Source organism: Coregonus clupeaformis, chromosome 7 (assembly GCF_020615455.1).
Source record: "Coregonus clupeaformis isolate EN_2021a chromosome 7, ASM2061545v1, whole genome shotgun sequence".
Lineage (NCBI taxonomy): Eukaryota > Metazoa > Chordata > Actinopteri > Salmoniformes > Salmonidae > Coregonus > Coregonus clupeaformis.
The window spans coordinates 11,757,768-11,782,756 of NC_059198.1; the positions used below are offsets into that span (position 1 = coordinate 11,757,768).

Genomic DNA, 24,989 nt, shown 5'->3' on the forward strand with positions numbered 1-24,989 from the left:
CGGTCTGGCCCGTTCCTGCTCACGCACCAAAGCCAGGGGGTGCGCGTCGTCAGTCCGGCACAACCCGTGCCTGGGTTACCGGTGCCTGGTCAGGTACCGGTCAGCTGCTCCACACCGGAGCTTAAGCAATCCGCTCCTACGATGTCCAGTCCAGCTCCAGCCAGCGGGGCCAGACCGGACCAGGGGCGCTACGGGGGGATGGTTGAAGGGTGGTGGTCAAGCCTACGGTGCGCGTCGCCAGCCCGGCCCGGCCTGTTCCTGCCACTCGCACCAAGCCTACGGTGCGCGTCGCCAGCCCGGCCTGTTCCTGCCACTCGCACCAAGCCTACGGTGTGCGTCGCCAGCCCGGCCCGGCCTGTTCCTGCCACTCGCACCAAGCCTACGGTGCGCGTCGCCAGCCCGGCCTGTTCCTGCCACTCGCACCAAGCCTACGGTGCGCGTCGCCAGCCCGGCCCGGCCTGTTCCTGCCGCTCGCACCAAGCCTACGGTGCGCGTCGCCAGCCCGGCCCGGCCTGTTCCTGCCACTCGCACCAAACCAGGGGTGCGAGTCGTCAGCCCGTACGGCCCGTTCCTGCTCCACGCACCAAGCCAGGGGTGCGAAGTCGGCCAGCCCGGTACGGCCCGTTCCTGCTCCACGCACCAGCCAGGTGCGCGTCGTCAGCCCGTCCGGCCCGTTCCTGCTCCACGCACCGGCCAGGGTGCGCATCGTCAGCCCGGTCCGGCCCGTTTCCTGCCCCACGCACCAAGCCAGGGGTGCGCCCGTCAGCCCGGTCCTGCCCGTTGCTGCTCCACGCACCAAGCCAGGGTGCGCGTCGTCAGCCCGTGCGGCCCGTTCCTGCTCCACGCGCAAGCCAGTGCGATCGTCAGCCCGTCCGGCCCGTTCCTGCTCCACGCACCAAGCCAGGTGCGCGTCGTCAGTCCGGCACAACCCGTGCCTGGGTTACCGGTGCCTGGTCAGGTACCGGTCAGCTGCTCCACACCGGAGCTTAAGCAATCCGCTCCTACGATGTCCAGTCCAGCTCCAGCCAGCGGGGCCAGACCGGACCAGGGGCGCTACGGGGGATGGTTGAAGGGTGGTGATCAGGCCCGAGCCGGAACCGCCTCCGAGGAGGAATGCCCACCCAGCCCTCCCCTGTTTGGTTTATGTTGAGGCGCGGTCGCAGTCCGCGCCTTTGAGAGAGTACTGTCACACCCTGGCTCCGGGGACTCTATATGTTGAGCCAGGGTGTGTAGATTCTATGTGTTTGAGTTCTGTGTTGTAGTTCTATGTGTTCTATTTCTATGTTGGCCAGTGTGGTTCTCAATCAGAGGCAACGAGTGTCAGCTGTGGCTGGTTGTCTCAGATTGGGAACCACATTTAAACAGGCTGTTTTCCCACAGTAGTTGTGGGATCTTGTTCCTTTTGGTTTGTTCCGTGTTTGGTTGTTTAACCTAGGACGTCACGTTGTTTGTTTATTGTTTTGTTCTTGTTATCACTAAAGATAATAAAGTATGTTTGCCTTCAACGCTGCGCCTTGGTCTACTCCCTCTAACGATCGTGACAGAAAGGGAGGAGAGGAGAGAAGAGCAAAGACTAAACATGCCTCTGTTAACTTGGCTGTGTGTTAAGACACTGTTTGCCTCCTGCAGTAAATTAATTTACACTAAAAACTACAGTATAAATCCTCCTCTTCTTCCTCAAAAAAAAGAAAAAAAGTAGATGACATACCTGTGTACTCTCCAGGTTTATAAACTTAACATGGATATCCCCCTACTGTAGAACACTTCTAGTAATCCAGTGGATTTCAGTAATGAAACATACATGAAACATGCATAAAACATGGTATCACTGTATCTTTGTAGAACATGTCTAGTACTGTACTTTACACAGATGGCTGATGAAATTCAAATTAGTCTTCCATACAGTAGCTAATGTTCAGAGATACAACACAGTACATTGATGTATGCAGGAGCAGCACTCACTTCTCAGGAACATACAGTAGAAGGGTAGAATCTATCAAACTAGTTTTAGATTACTGCTTCTGATTACTTTTAGAACTTTTAGTAGTATCCTTGGTTTCACCCACCCATTTTCTGCTGTATTTGAGATCGAGTATACTTTTTTACTATATACTCATTACATTTTGAATGCTTAGCAGGACAGGAAATTAGTCAAATTCACGCACATATCAAGATAACATCCCTGGTCATCCCTACTGCCTCTGATCTGGTGGACTTACTAAATACACATGCTTCGTCTGTAAATGATGTCTGAGTGCTGGAGTGTGCCCCTGGCTATCTGTAAATAAAAATACAAAAAATGGTGCCACCTGGCTTGCTTAATATAATTAATTTGAAATCATTTGTACTGTTACTTTTACTTGTGATACTTAATTATATTCGAGCAATTACATTTACTTTTGATACTTAAGTATATTTAAAACCAAATACTTTTAGACTTTTACTCAAGTAGTATTTTACTGGGTAACTTTCACTTTTACTTCAGTCATTTTCTACTAAGGTATCTTTACTTTCACTCAAATATGACAATTGGGTACTTTTTCCACCATTGGTTTTGGGTCAATACAAACTTACAGTATTTCCCGGTGTAACAGTTGTTAAAATACTTTGTGAATTTCACCAGGTTCATATATTAATATAGCATGTTGATTTGTTATTATGCATGCCTGCATCCTGGGAATAGGGGAGTGTGTACTTGCGTTTTGCCCTGCGTGCTCATGCTCAAATAACTTTGATGCACTATAAGAGACAGAATTCTGATTCATAAAACAACCTGATCTCCAAAGTCCACGTCTATAGCCTCAATGAATCACACACAACGCAGAGCTACAGCGGTGCAGTACAGCACCGGTTACACCTGCTTCAAAAATGAAAGAAGGACAGCACTCACTTGGATATAAATTGCAATTATAGCTTTTTTTTATGTTCTTTATCTTATAGCAACATTTCTTAATAGACAACACACTGACCTGAGACTCTCTCTGGTTTTTCTTTTCCTGGTGGAGGGATCCCTTTGGATATCTGACATAGAAAGGTTAAGATTCTGGATGTACTGAGTGAATATTGTCATAAGATATACATTTGTTTTGCTTATTTGAAAATGGGTGGATAAAACACCTAGACTCTAGACCTATTCGTCCTGAGCAACAAGAGATACACACATACCATATAATGTCAAACATATTTTTCATAGTTCATAACTAGTTGAGTCATTATCGTGTTTTGTCTTCAAGAATACCACAGATTCTCCTCTCATTTTCCCTTGTTTTATTTCCATGACCTACAGTTAGCAACAATTTTATGACTCCCGTCCCCAGTCCAATCTGAAGTGTGATGCTTTATTTTCTCACATCATAATTGTATTGCATATCACAGGATTTGTCCCAAATGGCACCCTATTCCCTATACAGCTCTGGTCAAGTAGTGTACTACATACAGATGTTGGATCTTAATTTGACCCCTTTCGTCGCAGGAGGAAAATAATCCTGCAGCAGGAGGATTTGAATATCTGAACAAATATTTAGAATCGCAACTGGAAGTGGAGTTTGAATACAATGCACACCTTACCTACATTGTACCTTATGTATGCTACAGGGCTGGATTACCGAAAGGTTTAGGGGGGTTTGGGCCCCCCTGGAGGTCAGTGCCCTGGGGCCCCAAATGCGGTAGTCCGGACCTGGTAGGCTATGTGCAGGGTACAGCGCATCTCAATTGAATTATAATTATAATAAATTGACATATTTGTAGGGGGTAGTTGCGTTTTTTGTTAGGGAAAATCAGTTTTCTTAGATCAATTGTTTTATTATATGTTAAAGCAAGAAATAGACTGAATAAATTAATGGTTTCCTCAGTGTCAGTGTTGTCCAGTGGTTCCAGCCACTGTTCCTGGCAACCATATGCCATACTCGGCATGGGTTCGAATCCAGCCCACTGCCCTTTGACTCATAGATGAAGGTATATTATTTCCCCATGGTTAAAGGGTTCATTCCATGTGGTTACAAGGTTAAAACAGAAACAACCAAAAGGATAACAGTTTAGGCATTAATTCCGAGTGGTTATAGTTTGGGGAAGGCTTAAGACAAAATAATAAAAAACGACGTGCCTATGTATTCTTAGTGCTCGAGAGAGCAGGCTTTCAATCCACACCAAAGACCAGAACTACAGTATATTGACAGATTACACATATCCTAACTATAAAACATGGACGAGTATCCACACCGGAGGACAGTTTATTGTTCTACAGCAGGCCTACATCTGTCAATCAGCTCATCAACTCAGCCAGGGATACACAGTAGCCTATTATCGGTTTTCACACCTTGCATGATGTGACAATGGATAGGCTAATGGTTAGCCTACAGAATGTAGCCTATTGGAATATAATCAAATAACAAGGGGCCAATTACAACAATCAATGGCACTAGAGTATCTGATGTCTTAAAACATACATGCAAAATTCACCCGCACAGCTGATCTCAATTGCAACCTTTACTGGTCATCTCATTACTGCTAAAAAAAATTGTCGGTATTACCCTTAGTCTTGCTTGCAACAAAAAGTCTTTGAAGATATGTTCGCCTCTCTGGTTGGTATTGTTATCGGAACAACTTAGTCCTTTCTTAACAGACTAAGGGCGATTTATCTATTTGACAAGAATTCCGTACAAAATAAATACATATTTTCATTGTTTACTATGGCAAATCTACTGTGCCAATTCACCTGACACATTGTATGAATGGAAACTAATGTTGGTGTAGCCTACTGTTATTATTTTATTTGTTTTCTATTTATGTTATCCAAAAGTGTCTGGCATGGTCATTTCTCATCAAGATCGGGGGGTAAAATAACCCTGCACTCTCTATATTTGAAATGTGTAAATAAATAAAGTCAATCGGGGAGATTGAGTTATTTGTGGAACCTCATGTCGTGGCCTAGTGGAGGCGTGGGTCAGAATTGAACCCACGCCGACACTGTATGCTTATATGTGCGCGGCCACGCTGAATGCAGCGGCCCTAACCGCTAGGCCACTCCAGGATATGATTGAACTTCATTTTGACCTTAGCATACACTTGACACTTGTATGTCGTAGGCTAGTGGAGACCAATATCTATATTGTTATTAAGCTATGCAAAACAATGGTTGTTGATGTGTATGGCATTTTTGTACATTTTGTCCAATGTTGCAGTAATAGGACCTAGGCCTAGCGTTTGAGTGAGCAAGAGAGACAATTATGTTGATAACAAGCCCTGATCCCTGTGACTCGACTGCCCCACATGGAGAGAACGAGAACTGCTCTTTTCAGGGACTCCCAGGGCACATTTTAATTTCCTGATGCAGCAGGAAAATTCTCAGCGACAAAAGAGTGATCAAGTTAAGATCCGACATCTGTAGGGAATAGGGTGCCATAGGGTGCCATACACTACACGTATGCCATACACATCAACAACCATTGTTTTACATAGCTTAATAACAATATAGAAAGGAACTAGACACGGACACGAATTATCTGCTTAGTGTGTTAACACACTATTGGTGGTTTGTTGTGACCAAGTGTTGGTGCTAAACTGTGTGTTATTGGATGCTAGCATGCTAGTTAGCTATGGTGTCATAGTTAGCTAGCTGAATAAAGTGGGTTGAGTCTACTCCTTTAAACATTGAACCGCTGTGGTTCACAACAATTCTGATTTCTAAAGGTGGAAGTTGGGAGAGTTTTTGTTCGGGTGGTTCAGTGAAACAATTATAGTTTCTGAGGTGGAAGTTTTGGTGAGGGAGGCCCTGCTCTCTCTTCTTCCAGATGTTTAGTTCATTTCATTCCGATCTCCTCTGCATTATTGTAGCCATTTGCTACAGCCTGTCAACTATGCCTCTGCCTATCCCTGTTCTCTCCTCTCTGCACAGGCTACACAAACGCCTCACACCGCGTGGCTGCTGCCTCTCTAACCTGGTGGTCCCTGCACGCACCCCACACCTGGAGTTCCAGGTCTCAGGCAGCCTCTGGAACTGCCGTTCTGCTGCCAACAAAGCTGACTTCATCCCAGCCTATGCTAACCTCCAGTCCCTCGACTTCATGGCGCTGACGGAAACATGGATTACCACTGAAAACACTGCTACTCCTACTGCTCTCTCCTCGTCTGACCATGTGTTCTCGCATACCCCGAGAGCATCTGGTCAGAGGGGTGGTGGCACAGGAATCCTCATCTCTCCCAAGTGGACATTCTCAATTTTTCCCCTAACCCACCTGTCTATCTCCTCATTTGAATTCCATGCTGTCACAGTCACTAGCCCATTTAAGCTTAATATCCTTGTCATCTATCGCCCTCCAGGTTCCCTTGGAGAGTTCATCAATGAGCTTGACGCCTTGATAAGTTCCTTTCCTAAGGATGGCTCACCCCTCACAGTTTTGGGGGATTTCAACCTCCCTATGTCCACATTTGACTCATTTCTCTCTGCCTCCTTCTTTCCACTCCTCTCCTCTTTTGACCTCACCCTCTCACCGTCCCCCCTACTCACAAGGCAGGCAATACGCTTGACCTCATCTTTACTAGATGCTGCTCTTCTACTAATCTCACTGCAACTCCCCTCCATGTCTCCGACCCACTACTTTGTTTCCTTTTCTCTCTCGCTCTCCTCCAACACTACTCACTCTGCCCCTACACAGATGGTAATGCGCCGCCGCAACCTTCGCTCTCTCTCTCCCACTACTCTCTCCTCTTCCATCCTATCATCTCTTCCCTCTGCTCAATCCTTCTCCCTCCAATCTCCTGATTCTGCCTCCTCAACCCTCCTCTCCTCCCTTTCTGCATCCTTTGACTCTCTGTGTCCCCTATCCTCCCGGCCGGCTCGGTCCTCCCCTCCAGCTCCGTGGCTTGATGACTCATTGCGAGCTCACAGAACAGAGCTCCGGGCAGCGTGAGCGGAAATGGAAGAAAACTAAACTCCCTGCCGACCTGGCATCTTTTCACTCCCTCCTCTCTACATTTTCTTCATCTGTTTCTGCTGCTAAGGCCACTTTCTACCACTCTAAATTCCAAGCATCTGCCTCTAACCCTAGGAAGCTCTTTGCCACATTTTCCTCCCTCCTGAATCACCTTCTTGATCCAAACCAGTCAGGTTTCAGGACTGGTCATTCAACTGAGACTGCTCTTCTCTGTGTCACGGAGGCTCTCCGCACTGCTAAAGCTAACTATCTCTCCTCTGCTCTTGTCCTTCTAGACCTGTCTGCTGCCTTTGATACTGTGAACCATCAGATCCTCCTCTCCACCCTCTCCGAGCTGGGCATCTCCGGCGCGGCTCACTCCTGGATTGCGTCCTACCTGACCGGTCGCTCCCTACCAAGTGGCGTGGCGAGAAGCTGTCTCCGCACCACGTGCTCTCACCACTGGTGTCCCCCAGGGCTCAGTTCTAGGCCCTCTCCTTTTCTCCCTATACACCAAGTCACTTGGCTCTGTCATATCCTCACATGGCCTCTCCTATCATTGCTACGCTGACGATACACAACTAATCTTCTCCTTTCCCCCTTCTGATAACCAGGTGGCGAATCGCATCTCTGCATGTCTGGCAGACATATCAGTATGGATGACGGATCACCACCTCAAGCTGAACCCTGGCAAGACGGAGCTGCTCTTCCTCCCGGGGAAGGACTGCCCGTTCCATGATCTCGCCATCACGGTTGACAACTCCGTTGTGTCCTCCTCCCAGAGTGCGAAGAGCCTTGGCGTGACCCTGGACAACACCCTGTCGTTTCTCCGCTAACATCAAGGCGGTGACCCGCTCCTGCAGGTTCATGCTCTACAACATTCGGAGAGTACGACCCTGCCTTACACAGGAAGCGGCACAGGTCCTAATCCAGGCACTTGTCATCTCCCGTCTGGATTACTGCAACTCGCTGTTGGCTGGCCTCCCTGCCTGTGCCATTAAACCCCTACAACTCATCCAGAACGCCGCAGCCCGTCTGGTGTTCAACCTTCCCAAGTTCTCTCACGTCACCCCCCTCCTCCGCACACTCCACTGGCTTCCAGTTGAAGCTCGCATCTGTTACAAGACCATGGTGCTTGCCTATGGAGCAGTGAGGGGAACGGCACCTCTGTACCTTCGGGCTCTGATCAGTCCCTACACCCAAACGAGGGCATTGCGTTCATCCACCTCTGGCCTGCTGGCTCCCCTTCCTCTGCGGAAGCATAGTTCCCGCTCAGCCCAGTCAAAACTGTTCGCTGCTCTGGCACCCCAATGGTGGAACAAGCTCCCTCACAACACCAGGACAGCGGAGTCACTCACCACCTTCCGGAGACATTTGAAACCCCACCTCTTTAAGGAATACCTGGGATAGGATAAAGTAATCCTTCTACCCCCCCCAAAAAAAAATTGTAAAGTGGCTATCCCACTGGCTATAGGGTGAATGCACCAATTTGTGAGTCGCTCTGGATAAGAGCGTCTGCTAAATGACGTAAATGTGCCCTTGAGCAAGGCACTTAACCCTAATTGCTCCTGTAAGTCGCTCTGGATAAGAGCGTCTGCTAAATGACTAAAATGTAAATGTAAATGTATGTCCATTATTATCCCTACCCAGGGGTATTAGTGCAGTAGGCAGGTTCTATATGGATGTTTTATTCAAAGATGTACTGTACACTGAGTGTACACCTTCCTAATATTGAGTTGCACCCACTTTTGCCCTTAGTACAGCCTCAATTCGTCGGTGGTGGACCATTCTTGATACACACAGGAAACTGCAGCGTTGCAGTTCTTGACACAAACCGGTGCTCCTGGCACCTACTACCATACCACGTTCAAAGGCAAATATTTTGTCTTGCACATTCACCCTCTGAATGGCATACGTACACAATCCATGTCTCAATCGTCTCAAGGCTTAAAAATCTTTCTTTAACCTGTCTCCTCCCCTTCATCTACACGGATTGAAGTTGATTTAACAAGTGACATCAATAAGGGATCATAGCTTTCACCTGGATTCACCTTGTCAATTTATGTCATGGAAAGGGCAGGTGTTCTTAATGTTTTGTACACTCAATGTAGGTGTTGGAACATAACGATGCATATAAGATGTGGGTTAAGTTACAGTTTTTCTCGATTGCTAAGACACATTTCTTGAAAGCTGCTCTCCTTTTCTCTTAACTGTGAACACAAAACCCAATTTTCAAGCTACATTCACAAAACCTCAGACTCTTCTTGCAAAACCAAACTTTCACCTCAAAACAGTTCAATCTGTGCTCAAAACTGAACTATGTTGTCAAATCGTGCCCCGAGTCAATCAAAATAAAAAACACCACTGAACAGTCACTAAACACTACGTAGAAAAATAGAAAACACAATGCTCAGGACATGAAGCTGGAGAAATAAATGTTTATTGTTCACTGTAGGCTAAATGCATGTTGCAAAACAAAAAAAACTGTGCATTTAGCACTTGTACAAAAAAACAAAACAGAAATCTTGTGCATTTACATGTAGCACTTGTAAAAACAAACAGAAATCTTATGCGTTTGCCACTTGTAAAAATAAAGTACAAAAATATACAAATAAGTGCATTACTCAGCCACAGCATCATGTCTCCGTACTGGGTCAGGCCACAGGACTTCATCCACATCACAGGCCACATTTTGTCTGGCCAGGCAACGGGGGAAAAAAACCCTGGCATGCCGTATCCAGGCTTGGCATGCCTCCACACCTATGTCACCACAGGCAAGTCCCATGGCTTGCAGGAGATTTACCCTGGTGTAAGGTTGGCGTCCATATACCTTCCACCGCCATGAGGAGAATAATTCCTCAATGGGGTTTAGGGAAAGGGGAGTACGGTGGAAGGCAAAGATTGATAAAACCTTGGTTCATATTGTACCACTCTCTAACCTGGAGGGCTCTGTGAAAACTCACATTGTCCCAAACAACAACATAGATGGGATGCTCATCCTGCTGCCCTAACAAAGCATCTCGCATGTGATTGAGGAAAATGAGGAGCTGGTGAGTGTTGTAGGGCCCCAGGTTGGCATGATGGTGGACAACCCCATGATTGCTGATGGCAGCACATAATGTGACATTGCCACCACGCTGCCCAGGAACACCAACAATGGCCTGATGGCCAATCACATTACGGCCTCTCCTTCTCCTTTTGGTGAGATTAAACCCAGCTTCATCCATGTAGATGTATTGATGGGGTCTTTCCATTGCATCCAGTTAAAAAACCCTCTGTAGAAATATATATAGTTTTGTAAGTGATACGGAAAAAAGTGATTTAGGCCACTACAGTAAATCACTACTTAGAGTAATCAACATTGAATGTGTCTGGATATATGCCAACCTGTACATACTGGAATCTTTGCTCTTTGACTCTGTCTGAGTTGCGATCAAAGGGCACTCTGTATAGCTGTTTCATGCGCAGTCTGTTGCGCTTGAGGACACGATCAACAGTAGAGAGGCTGACACTGTTGATACCCTCAAAATTTAAATGGTCCTCAATGATCTTCTGCTGAATTTCGCTCAGTTTAATGGCATTGTTCTCACGGACCATATCAACAATTAGGGTATCTTGGTGTGGGGAGAACATACCTGTCCTCCCACCCCCATGTGGCAGTCTTTCAATTCTACAAAAAGAGAACATGGAGTTACAAAAAATATACATGGAATACTAGGCCTACAAACAGTTAGACCAACCCTCCATTACAATACTACAGTACATTGGTACAGTGATGTACTGAAACATATATTTACTTACAGTATACTGTGGTACAGTATATAGTATGTCATACAGTAATTGCTGTCAACATTTACATACTGTACTATAATGTCAAAAAAAGGTAATTACCTGTTCTCTTCTCTAAATCTTCGGATTATGGTGGACACAGCGAATCTACTGATGTTTGGTTGTACCCTTTGTCCAGCCTCCCTCATGCTCATACCATGGACAAGAACATGGTCAATCACAGTAGCTCTGATTTCATCAGATATTACTGTTCTTTGTCTTCGCTGACCACCTCGACCACCTCGACCTCCTCTCACACGAACTCTTCCTCTCAGATTTCTATCCATTGTAGGGCCTCACAAACCAGTGCTCTCTGAACTGGCTTACTGTATATGTTCCCTCACATCATTAGCCACAAGTGTGATCAATTTTGAGTTGTTGTGTTCAAGTGGTGACACCTGTGCTCTAATTGTGTTTGACTTTTGTCACCTGTGCTCACCATTATGCAGCACGGGTGCATCACAATGAAAATGTGTTGGCAAGTTATGTCTAAACAGGTGAAAAGTGCTTATGGTTTTGCCAAAAGAGTGATTGATTCAATCAGTGGGTTCAGGCAACTGAGCATTTGGTTCAGACAATAGGGTTTAGTGTTTTAGCAATTGAGAAAAACTGTAAAGACTACATGTATATTCCTCTATCCTAATAGGAGAATATCTCTCCCCCTCTCCCTCCATATTTCATGTATATATCTGCATCTCCTCATTCATGAATTAAACATCACAGAGAGAGAGAGGGGGAGAGACGGGGAGAGAGAGATGGAGAGGTTGAGAGTTAGAGGGAGAGAGAGATAGAGGGAGAGGGGGAGAGAGAGATGGAGAGGTTGAGAGTTAGAGGGAGAGAGAGAGATAGAGAGAGAGGGAGAGACGGGGAGAGAGAGATAGAGAGGTTGAGAGTTAGAGGGAGAGAGAGCGATAGAGAGAGAGGGAGAGACGGGGAGAGAGAGATGGAGAGGTTGAGAGTTAGAGGGAGAGAGAGAGATAGGGGCCCAGGGCTATGGCAGGGGGACACTGGAGGAAGTAGGTGAGATGATAATGAAATCTGGGTCATTTCCTCTTTCTGTTTGACCCATTTTCATCTGTTAATCATGCTGTAAAGTCCTCCAGGCCGGAGGGAGACCAGAGGTCATGGAGGGGATACATCGACTTTCCTCCAAGCTTTTCCATACAGAAAACGTATATTGATATCTAAGCTTGATTTACGTATGTGAAAGTTAATTACTATCTAATTTCTCAAGTTATGGTTTGTTTCAGTGTTGAAGAACATTTCAATGAAATTGCTCTGTGTGGTTGTGTGTTTCAGTGCCGCGGTCCATAGAGCACCCATCGTGGGAGTGGAGGGAGAGCAGAGACTTTGATGAGCTCAACCACATCCTGCAGGAGAGCAAGAAGCTGGGCAAGGCACTGGAGAATCTGTCACGCAGTGAGTCTAGTAACTAAACCCTAAACCCTAATACTGTACCCTAAACCCTAATACTGTACCCTAAACCCTAAAGCCAAGGCTCTAGAGAACCTGTCACGCAGTGAGTGGAGCTATTACCTTTAACTTATAGTAACCCCTTAACCACTTTTGACTAGAGGTCAAATGTATAATTACTTTGTATATCTTTTAGAAATAGAGGCCGCATGAAAAGCAGAGCTCCCTCTGAATCACTGTTCTCTTCCTTAAAGGTATCGCTGTTTCTGATGAACTTGATCAGGTAACTAGGAACTACTTTGTCATGATTATCCCTTGTTCACAGTCTTGATATTGAAACTGTCATATCGTCACCTTCTATTGCCGTCATCCTGTCTGTTGCAATCCGATTCCATCTTTCATCAATTTGGGCTCAGTTAACAGCACAATACACAGCTCTGAGAATAATGGTGTGTGTGTGTATGTGTGTGTGTGTGAGAATAATGACAAACCACAATCTCATGGGAATCCATCTGCAGAAACTTCAATAAGCATGTCCTCTTCCTGTATTTTCCTGGCTGCTAGTGTGTAGATGTGATTCCTAGCAGACAAAGCTTTGTTTGATACACTGTCTGGCCTGGTTTCTACACAGTAATGAGAGAACTGACTTTCCAGTGTACAGTATCTCCCAGTATTGCACACAGTCTTAATTGCGAATTGATTGTCAGGAGGCCCCTCAAACAGTGGGCAGGACTACATTTAAGAAGCTTATGAAGGTGTCCACCTTAATATTTTAACTTGAATGGGCATCCATCTGATTTCTCATGGCACTGCCATGCCCCCATACTTCGAACCCTGAAGATAGCAGCAGCATTTGATGTATTCTTGTCCTCAAGAAGAGACGTTCACTATAGAGGTAATATCATATATGTATGTACTGTATGTCTGCCTGGCTCCAAGCCCAGATAATCTCCTTCTAGACAAGACAAAGACAGACAGAATATTAAGATATATTTACCTTCCTATCATGCATTAAGCATTGAATTCCATTCCATATAAAACACAGTGAAGACACCTAAATGAGTGTTACTGTGAGAGTGGCTGTGAACACTGGCTAGTTAGGGTTGCTGTCAGTGATGAAGTGGTATAAAAAAATTGGTGAGTAAACGCTGTTTATGTGAGTTTACCCTCCACTACACCACTGGTTGCAATGAGAGGATAATGCACACACACACACAGACAGACAGGCAGGCATTAAAGCAACGCTTATTTATTTATTTAAAATGCATTCGGGAAGTATTGAGACCCCTTTACTTTTTCCACATTTTGTTACGTTACAGCCTTATTCTAAAGTGGATTAAATTATTAGTTTTCCTCATCAATCTACACACAATACCCCATAATGACAAAGCGAAAACAGGTTTTTTGAAATGTTATTCAAATGTATTAAAAATAAAAAACATAAATACCTTATTTACATAAGTATTCAGACCCTTTGCTATGAGACTCGAAATTGAGCTCAGGTGCATCCTGTTTCCATTGATCATCCTTGAGATGTTTCTACAACTTGATTGGAGTCCACCTGTGGTAAATTCAATTGGTTGGACATGATTTGGAAAGGCACACACCTGTCTATATAAGGTCCCACAGTTGACAGTGCATGTCAGAGCAAAATCAAGGCCATGAGGTCGAAGGAATTGACCGTAGAGCTCTGAGACAGGATTGTGTCGAGGTACAGGATGGGGAAGGGTAGCAAAACATTTCTGCAGTATTGAAGGTCCCTAAGAACACAGTGGCCTCTATCACTCTTAAATGGAAAAAGTTTGGAACCACCAAGACTCTTCCTAGAGCTGGCCGCATGGCCAAACTGCGCAATCAGGGGAGAAGGGCCTTGGTCAGGGAGGTGACCAAGAACTCGATGGTCACTCTGACAGAGCTCCAGAGTTCCTCTGTGGAGATGGGAGAACCTTCCAGAAGGACAACCATCTCTGCAGCACTCCACCAATCAGGCCTTTATGGTAGAGTGGCCAGATGGAAGCCACTCCTCAGGCACATGACAGCCCGCTTGGAGTGTGCCAAAAGGCACCTAAAGGACTCAGACCATGAGAAACAAGATTCTCTGGTCTGATGAAACCAAGATTGAACTCTTTGGCCTGAATGCCAAGCGTCACATCTGGAGGAAACCTGGAACCATCCCTACGGTGAAGCATGGTGGTGGCAGCATCTTGCTGTGGGGATGTTTTTCAGCGGCAGGGACTGGGAGACTAGTCAGGATCGAGGGAAAGATGAACGGAGCACAGTACAGAGAGATCCTTGATGAAAACCTTCTCCAGAGCGCTCAGGACCTCAAACTGGGGCGAAGGTTCACCTTCCAACAGGACAACGACCCTAAGCACACAGCCAAGACAACGCAGGAGTGGCTTCGCAACAAGTCTCTGAATGTCCTTGAGTGGCCCAGCCAGAGCCCGGACATGAACCTGTTTGAACATCTCTGGAGAGACTTGAAAATAGCTGGATGCTCCCCATCCAACCTGACAGAGCTTGAGAGGAATGGGAGAAACACCCCAAATACAGGTGTACCAAGCTTGTAGTGTCATACCCAAGAAGACTCAAGGCTGTAATCGCTGCCAAAGGTGCTTCAACAAAGTACTGAGTAAAGGTTCTGAATACTTATGTAAATGTGATATTTCTGTTTTTATTTTTTTTATACATTTGCAAAACTTTCTAAAAACCTGTATTTGCTTTGTCATTGTGGGGTATTGTGTGTAGATTAATGAGGGGGGAAAACAATTTATTCCATTTTAGAATAAGGCTGTAACGTAACAAAATGTGGAAAAGGTCAAGGGGTCTGAATACTTTCCAAATGCACTGTATCTGGCACACAAACGTATCACTGAAAAAACCTACTTCCTGTTTTGAACTGAATGGCCATATGACAGTCCCTTTCTCTACCTTTTCTCCCTATCTCCCTCCACCCCCCTTCTCTCTCCTTTCCATCACCCCTCCTCTCTTTCCCCCCTCTTTTCTATCTCCCCCTTCCCCACCCCCTCTCTCCCCTGCACTAGAACCTTGGGGGGTATAACTCAGTGCTGCGGCCCAGGGTGGTGGGGGAGTGGGTGGGCAGGGAGGAGGAGGATCCAGACCCCCTGGCAGCAGAGATGCTCCAGCCCCCAGTCCCCAGGACCAAGACTGAGGTGTGGGGGAGGGCCAATAGCAGTCCTGCCTTTAGGTAAAAGAGAGAGTGTGTATGTGTGCAGACGTGTGTGTGTAAATGTGTTTGTGTGTGCTTGTGTGTGTGTCAGAGTAATGCCTTAAAGGTGTCCACATGCTTCACAGCCGAAACAGTTCGGAAGTGTTTGTGCATATATTATGACCACATTTTGTGACGTTTTTGTTCGCTTTGGACTTTTGGTCAACAGTAGGGATTCTTCAGTAAAGTCTTTGTTGTCATTCAATGAGAGAGGACTCGTTTTCATTCAAAAAATTTCATTGAGAAACACTGCACTAAACATCTTAGTTATATGTAAAATTGCGTGACTAACATCTCCTCTGCAAAAATGTCAAAATTTATGACAGATTTCTTGAGTTATCTTAGATTAATTCAGACTATTTTGAGGAAGTGTATACTGGCTAAAACGTCTCAAAATGGACAAACAGTACTATTGCCTCTTTTTTCTCATTTTTCAAACGAAGGTCTTTTAAGGGAGTATGCTAGCACACTCGTTCGGTTCGTCTAGCCGAGTTCGGCAAGGCACCAGCCGAACTGAAGCATACTGAGGCCGAACTCGGCTTGCCGAACCGAACAAGTGTGCTAGCATACTCCCTTAAAAGACCTTCGCTTGAAAAAATAGTCCAAAAAAGGAACAAAAACGTCACAAAATGTCATCAAAATATTCACAAACTCTTCTGTACTTTTTTCGTCTGGGAAGCATGTGAATGCCTTAATTACCCCTCTCAATCTTAACCAACCAGAGGCCATTCATATTAATGTAATGCTCCAGCTGCAACAGAGAGGGTGACTTTGTTTTCGTCCCAAATGGCACCCTCTTCCCTATAGCCTATGAGTCGTTCTACAAAAGTGGTGTAAATTGGGGGTTAAAAAAATAAGCATCCTATTTTTCCCAACCTTTCAGCACACATCTTAAAAGATATACATATCAGATAGACATATCTACTACTCACATGCTTTGTTGTAATGGCATTTTTGAAATTTTAACCTGAATTCCTTACCACCCCACTAAATTTGTCACTAGTGAAACATAGTGAAAAAGTTGCAATAAAGGAACAACCTTGCACAGTATTATAAATTTTAATTAATCTTCTATTACAGATTAATTTTTGAAATTGTATTTGCATACAACATTTACAAAATAGTAAAAACATGATTTTTAACATGATTTTCAAAATCTTTCAGTTGAATTTAGATAATTATAATCTCTATTGTTCTCTGTAAAATGTTCAATGTTGATTGTTTGAATCTGAAACGTATTGATGGATTGAATTACTTATGCATCTAATTAATTATGTTGTTAGTTAATTAATTGTAATTTTTTCTATCTTTATTGTGGCGAAAGTACAGGCGTTTCGATAGTGACATCATTGTTTCAGTTGTGACCTGGCATATACTGTACATTCTGAACTTCATTGCTTACTTAATTGATACCATATCTAATGGGGCACATGTGATTGACATATATTACTATCACAATCAATAAAAGACAAGTCTTTCTGTCTGTGTCTTTCTGCCTTTTCACTGCTGCTGACCTGTGTTGTCTTTGACCTCTTCAGAAGAGGACTTCTACCTCTCAGATAAATATTGTATTAATTTAACCTTTCCCTCTTCCTTTCTTTAACATTTATTTCCCTTTCCTTTTTCCAGATATTCTTGATATCGCACAGGGTCAGTTTCTATCCCCTCTGTACTCTCTGACTGTCTGCTGTACTTTTCGGCATGTTGGCACCAGATGTCCCTGTCCTTCAATAACTCTATAATCTAAAATATCTAAAATATAAATAATGATAAATGTATAGAAGTACAGTGGACTAACAATCAAGTGTCAATCATAAAGACAGATAGAGGACTCTAGATGGATATGGCTTGTTTTAGTGTAGACATTGCCGTTGAGGGCTTCCACCATTTTTAAGTAGTCAACTGGGTGGGGATTCCTATGGGTTGGGTGGGATCAGCAAAGGATCGGAGAGCATGGTCTTCTTCTTCAAATTAGGTTGCCTATTATTTGTAAATGGCTTTAAGATATATCACTGCCATCTAGTGTACAGTAAAGTATAGTACAGTAGAGTACAGTACAGTAATGTAGAGTATAGTTTAGTACAGCACAGTACATTACAGTAGGGCACAGTACAGTAGAGTAGAGTACAGTACAGTAGAGCACACTACATTACAGTAAAGTACAGTACAGTACAGTAGAGCACAGTACATTACTATAGGGCACAGTACAGTACAGTAGAGTAGAGCACAGTACATTACAGTAGGGCACGGTACAGTACCTTACAGTAGAGCACAGTACATTACAGTAGGGAACAGTACAGTAGAGTACAGTACAGTGCAGTACAGTAGAGTAGGGTACAGTACATTATAGATGTTTTTGTTTAGACCAAATAGATGTCAATGTTTGGGCTCTTGGAGGGTTGGAGCCCCCTGCTGTCTATGCATCTCAATACTCTACACTTTTTCCTGAAGTGTGCACTTGTCCACTTGACCCACATGGTGGTCAGCTGTAAATCAGTTGGTAGAGCATGGCACATTCAACTTTAAATTGGAGATAGCCTCAGTGCTGCTGCCTGTGCTGTCTCAGACCTCTTTCTATTTCGATGGTGTCAATTGTTTTGGTTGTGACCATTTCAGTTTGGACAATTTAGACTTATTTTGGACTTTAATGAATCCCAATAGCTAGCATATGGCTGGCTAGCATTCATTGGACAGATGTAGATACTAGCAAACATATATTTTAGTCCCAAAACCACACTTTACATATTTCTTGAAATATTAAATGTTCGGTAGTGACACTTCTTAAAAATACATGAAGATTTAGTAACTTGTCACTCATTTTCTCCAAAATGTTTGCAGTTAGACTACTTACCATGTAGCCATGCTGGAGAGGGGTGCAATCCCATCATCTGGTGATATGTGTAGGGGTGTGGCTTAAGGCACATTCATTCTACAGCCTTTTAATGCGTATTTTGGTAGTGACATCAAAAGGTGGGACAGCATTTTTCAGAGAAAGATGTTTAAAAATAAGCTAAACTACTAATTAGATTAGTATCTTTCAATGTAATCATAGAAAACTCAAGATGTTCTATAGAAATAATAGTGTAAAAAAAACAAAAAACATGAATTGCTTTATTTTCAAACATGAATTTTAGCAGTCAGGGTGTGGGACAGCCACCGCTCAATAGAAATGGGTATAAACAATGACTTTGTACTATATTAGTATAACAATATGTGTGCTATTGCCTTGGAATTAATTAGAATATATCATGATGTACAGTAAATGAATGCCCTAAATTTGGAGACTTATGGAGATTTGTATTTATTTATTCGGGACAACAATTTGCACCACTTCTGTAGAATCACCAATATAGTAAACTACTTTTGACCAGGGCCCATGGGGCTCTGGTCAAAAGGAATGCATTATATCGGGAATAGGGTGCCATTTGGGACGATACCTTGTTTGCCGTCATTCCTGCAGCTTCAGGAATACCCATTGGAATAATCTCTAATCCTATTTCACAACCAGGATCAGACATATGTTCGTATGATGCTGTTCTGACCCAATTTACTGACGACTACTAAAGCTAACCTCATTCAGGTACGCTCAGGGCCAAATGAATAAAACATTATAGCCTGTTCCTATATCCGTTTATGCCATTGCCAACTCCATTGCTGTCCTTCTTAAGACAAACGTTGAGATTGCCATGAGGCCAGACTGTTGACATGACAATAAGTGACAAGAAGTTGGCATGATAGCCGAACAGCCTGACACTCAGGCTACTGAAGTTAGTCTTTGTAGGGAGATATATGCCATGGGCTTTGGTGTTATATTATTCACTGTTATGAAAAAGTCATCTAATCTAAACTAAATTAATGTTTTTGTAAAATTACGCAGGTGTGTAATAAAATACATTAATAATAAATAATAAAAAAATAAAAAATTGCTTTTCTTTTGATAACAAGGACATTTCTAAGTGACCCCAAACTTTTGAACGGTAGTGTAGCTAATTAGAGAGGATCAGATATTAAATCATAAATCATACTAATGCTCGAGCTGACACACACACACACACACAATCACACATACACACTGGTTTTTGTAATCTTGTGAGGTTATTCCATTGCTGGATTAGTCAGAGAAATCACATTATTAGGGTTTTCAGTTGACGGATAGGGGTATGCGTGTGCAGTGTGCGTCTCTGTGTATGTGTGTGTGCATGTGTGTGTCTCTCTGTGTCTCGTCTTCCCCAAAACCCAGTCCCCTGTAGCCTCCTCTAAGAGTTCCTCCAATGAAGGCTGAGAAGTGTTTGGCTAATTTATTTCTGCTTAATTGCGTTTCCTGGGTATTGGCTCCTGATGCTGCCTCTTGCTTGCCAGTCTTCTGCTGCTGCTGCTGTGCATTAGAGGATTGAGGGGCACTGGGCTGTGCTAAAGGAAACCCTGGCTTGCATAATGGTGCTGCCCACTACTCTGCCTGATCTGAAGCCCAGCTCTGAAACGCGGTCTGCATCTGAAATGGCCAAGAGTAGTGCACCATATAGGGAATCGAGTGATAGGATGATAGTGCACTTTTGGTCTAAAGTATTTCACTATTCGTGGGTTGCACGATTCATCACAATATTGTTTTGAACTTACTTTTGAGGACTGGTGCACGAATGTTCTACTCAATGCATTCTCAATTGACCTTTCGATAAACCCTGCCCCATAATTTTGGGCAACCAATTGCAGCGCTCCAATGGACAGCAACTGTCATTGAGTCCGACACCTCTGTGTCACGTTCGTTGAAGGACGGGTCAGACCAAGGCGCAGCGTGATATGCATACATGTTTATTTGAACCGAATAAACACAACGACAAAACAACAAACTAAACGAAACGTGAAGTCCAAGGTAGACACAAACAACATACCTTTCACGGAACAAGATCCCACAACTTAACGAGTGCCAATAGGCTGCCTAAGTATGGTCCCCAATCAGAGACAACGAGCGACAGCTGCCTCTGATTGGGAACCACACCGGCCAACATAGATCTAGAAAACATAGATCACAAACATAGAAAATCACACCCTGGCTCAACAAATAAGAGTCCCCAGAGTCAGGGCGTGACACTCGGACCTAGGAACATAATGATTATGTTCCTAGCCTCGGACCATCTCACGTTTGAAACACATGAAAGCCAGTGAGGGCAGTGGGAAAAATGTTGTTTGCTTTAAAAGATAATTGTTTAAATTGTTAAGTAATTGAACAGTGCACCATGGGAAAATCAAAAGAAATCAGCCAAGACCTCAGAAAGAAAATTGTAGACCTCCACAAGTCTGGTTCATCCTTGGGAGCAATTTCCATATGCCTGAAGGTACCACATTCATCTGTACAAACAATAGTACGCAAGTATAAACACCATGGAACCACGCAGCCGTCATACCGCTCAGGAAGGAGATGCGTTCTGTCTCCTAGAGATGAACGTACTTTGGTGCGAAAAGTGCAAATCAATCCCAGAACAACAGCAAAGGACCTTGTGAAGATGCTGGAGGAAACCAGTACAAAAGTATCTATATCCACAGTAAAACGAGTCCTATATCGACATAACCTGAAAGGCCGCTCAGCAAGGAAGAAGCCACTGCTCCAAAACTGCCATAAAAAAGCCAGACTACGGTTTGCAACTGCACAAAGATCGTACTTTTTGGAGAAATGTCCTCTGGTCTGATGAAACAAAAATAGAACTGTTTGGCCATAATGACCATTGTTATATTTGGAGGAAAAAGAGGATCTTGCAAGCCGAAGAACACCATCCCAACCGTGAAGCACGGGGGTGGCAGCATCATGCTGTGGGGGTGCTTTGCTGCAGGAGGGACTGGTGCACTTCACAAAATAGATGGCATCATGAGGAAGGAAAATTATGTGGATATATTGATGCAACATCTCAAGACATCAGTCAGGAAGTTAAAGCTTGGTCGCAAATGGGTTTTCCAAATGGACAATGACCCCAACCATACTTCCAAAGTTGTGGCAAAATGGCTTAAGGACAACAAAGTCAAGGTATTGGAGTGGCCATCACAAAGCCCTGACCTCAATCCTATAGAAAAGTTGTGGGCAGAACTGAAAAAGCATGTGCGAGTAAGGAGGCCTACAAACCTGACTCAGTTACACCAGCTCAGTCAGGAATGGGCCAAAATTCAACCAACTTATTGTGGGAAGCTTGTGGAAGGCTACCCGAAACGTTTGACCCAAGTTAAACAATTTAAAGGCAATGCTACCAAATACTAATTGAGTGTATGTACACTTATGACCCACTGGGAATGTGATGAAAGAAAGAAATAAAAGCTGAAATAAATCATTCTCTCTACTATTATTCTGACATTTCACATTCTTAAAATAAAGTGGTGATCCTAACTGACCTAAGACAGGGAATTTTTTACTAGGATTAAATGTCAGGAATTGTGAAAAACGGAGTTTAAATGTGTTTGGCTAAGGTGTATGTAAACGTCCGACTTCAACTGTATGTTTACATTGCCAAAGCAAGTGAAATAGATCATAAACAAAAGTGAAATAAACAATACAAAATGTACAGTAAACATTACACTAACAAAAGTTCCAAAAGAATAAAGACATTTCAAGTGTCAATATACAATGTTCTAATGATGTGCAAATAGTTCAAGTACAAAAGGGAAAATAAATAAACATAAATATGGGTTTTATTTACAATGGTGTTTGTTCTTCACTGGTTGCCCTTTTCTTGTGGCAACAGGTCACAAATCTTGCTGCTGTGATTGCACATTGTGGTATTTCACCCAATAGATATGAGAGTTTATCAAAATTGGATTTGTTTTTGAATTCTTTGTGAGTCTGTGTAATCTGAGGGAAATATGTGTCTCTAATATGGTCATACATTTGGCAGGAAGTTAGGAAGTGCATCTCAGTTTCCACCTCATTTTGAGGGCAGTGTGCACATAGCCTGTCTTCTCTTGAGAGTCAGTTCTCCCTACAGGGGCCTTTCTCAATAGCAAGGCTATGCTCACTGAGTCTGTACATAGTCAAAGATTTCCTTAATTTTGGGTCAGTCACAGTGGTCAGGTATTCTGTCACTGTGTACTCTCTGTTTAGGGCGAAATAGCATTCTAGTTTGCTCTGTTCTTTTTGTAAATTCTTTCCAATGTGTCAAGTAATTATCTTTCTGTTTTCTCATGATTTGGTTGCGTCTAATTGTGTTGCTGTCCTGGGGCTCTGTGGGGTCTGTTTGTGTTTGTGAACAGAGCCCCAGGACCAGCTTGCTTAGGGGGCTCTTCTCCAAGTTAATTTCTCTGTAGGTGATGGCTTTGTTATGGAAGGTTTGGGAATCACTTCCTTTTAGGTGGTTGTAGAATGTAAAGGCTCTTTTCTGGATTCTGGTAATTAGCGGGTATCGGCCTAATTCTGCTCTGCATGCATTATTTGGTGTTTTACGTTGTACACTGAGGATATTTTTGCAGTATTCTGCATGCAGAGTCTCAATTTGGTGTTTGTCCCATTTTGTGAATTCTTGGTTGGTGAGCGGACCCCAGAACTCACAACCATAAAGGGCAATGGGTTCTATAACTGATTCAAGTATTTTTAGCCAGATCCTAATTGGTATGTCGAATTCTATGTTCCTTTTGATGGCATAGAAGGCCCTTATTGCCTTGTCTCTCAGATCATTCACAGCTTTGTGGAAGTTACCTGTGGCGCGGATGTTTAGGCCGAGGTATGTATCGTTTTTGTGTGCTCTAGGGCAACGTTGTCTCGATGGAATTTTTATTCGTGGTCCTGGCAACTGGACCTTTTTTGGAAAACCTTTATTTCTATCGTACTAAGATTTACTGTCAGGGCCCAGGTCTGACAGAATCTGTGCAGAAGATCTAGGTGCTGCTGTAGGCCCTCCTTGGTTGGGGACAGAAGCACCAGATCATCAGCAAACAGTAAACATTTGACTTCAGATTCTAGTAGGGTGAGGCTATGTGCTGCAGACTGTTCTAGTGCCCTTGCCAATTTGTTGATATACAGTGGGGGAAAAAAGTATTTAGTCAGCCACCAATTGTGCAAGTTCTCCCACTTAAAAAGATGAGAGAGGCCTGTAATTTTCATCATAGGTACACATCAATTATGACAGACAAATTGAGGGAAAAAAATCCAGATAATCACATTGTAGGATTTTCTATGAATTTATTTGCAAATGATGGTGGAAAATAAGTATTTGGTCACCTACAAACAAGCAAGATTTCTGGCTCTCACAGACCTGTAACTTCTTCTTTAAGAGGCTCCTCTGTCCTCCACTCATTACCTGTATTAATGGCACCTGTTTGAACTTGTTATCAGTATAAAAGACACCTGTCCACAACCTCAAACAGTCACACTCCAAACTCCACTATGGCCAAGACCAAAGAGCTGTCAAAGGACACCAGAAACAAAATTGTAGACCTGCACCAGGCTGGGAAGACTGAATCTGCAATAGGTAAGCAGCTTGGTTTGAAGAAATCAACTGTGGGAGCAATTATTAGGAAATGGAAGACATACAAGACCACTGATAATCTCCCTCGATCTGGGGCTCCACGCAAGTTCTCACCCCATGGGGTCAAAATGATCACAAGAACGGTGAGCAAAAATCCCAGAACCACACGGGGGGACCTAGTGAATGACCTGCAGAGAGCTGGGACCAAAGTAACAAAGCCTACCATCAGTAACACACTACGCCGCCAGGGACTCAAATCCTGCAGTGCCAGACGTGTCCCCCTGCTTAAGCCAGTACATGTCCAGGCCCGTCTGAAGTTTGCTAGAGTGCATTTGGATGATCCAGAAGAGGATTGGGAGAATGTCATATGGTCAGATGAAACCAAAATATAACTTTTTGGTAAAAACTCAACTCGTCGTGTTTGGAGGACAAAGAATGCTGAGTTGCACCATACCTACTGTGAAGCATGGGGGTGGAAACATCATGCTTTGGGGCTGTTTTTCTGCAAAGGGACCAGGACGACTGATCCGTGTAAAGGAAAGAATGAATGGGGCCATGTATCGTGAGATTTTGAGTGAAAACCTCCTTCCATCAGCAAGGGCATTGAAGATGAAACGTGGCTGGGTCTTTCAGCATGACAATGTTCCCAAACACACCGCCCGGGCAACGAAGGAGTGGCTTCGTAAGAAACATTTCAAGGTCCTGGAGTGGCCTAGCCAGTCTCCAGATCTCAACCCCATAGAAAATCTTTGGAGGGAGTTGAAAGTCCGTGTTGCCCAGCGACAGCCCCAAAACATCACTGCTCTAGAGGAGATCTGCATGGAGGAATGGGCCAAAATACCAGCAACAGTGTGTGAAAACCTTGTGAAGACTTACAGAAAACGTTTGACCTGTGTCATTGCCAACAAAGGGTATATAACAAAGTATTGAGAAACTTTTGTTATTGACCAAATACTTATTTTCCACCATAATTTGCAAATAAATTAAAAATCCTACTATGTGATTTTCTGGAATTTTATTTCTCATTTTGTCTGTCATAGTTGACGTGTACCTATGATGAAAATTACAGGCCTCTCTCATCTTTTTAAGTGGGAGAACTTGCACAATTGGTGGCTGACTAAATACTTTTTTTCCCCACTGTATATGTTGAAGAGGGTGGGGCTTAAT

The 24,989-nt window shown here is 43.8% G+C and overlaps 1 protein-coding gene across 5 annotated transcripts in view; it reads left to right on the forward strand.

Annotated features, from left to right (window-relative positions):
• Positions 1 to 24,989, forward strand: part of c7h8orf34 (chromosome 7 C8orf34 homolog) — a 176,548-nt gene that overhangs the window by 65,240 nt on the left and 86,319 nt on the right. For all 5 annotated transcript variants that reach the window (XM_045221165.1, XM_045221168.1, XM_045221167.1 and 2 more), the window contains exons 4-6: positions 12,039 to 12,158; positions 12,407 to 12,435; positions 15,197 to 15,360. In XM_045221165.1, coding sequence (XP_045077100.1) covers positions 12,039 to 12,158; positions 12,407 to 12,435; positions 15,197 to 15,360 — 313 coding nt within the window. The remainder of the gene's footprint in view (positions 1 to 12,038; positions 12,159 to 12,406; positions 12,436 to 15,196; positions 15,361 to 24,989) is intronic.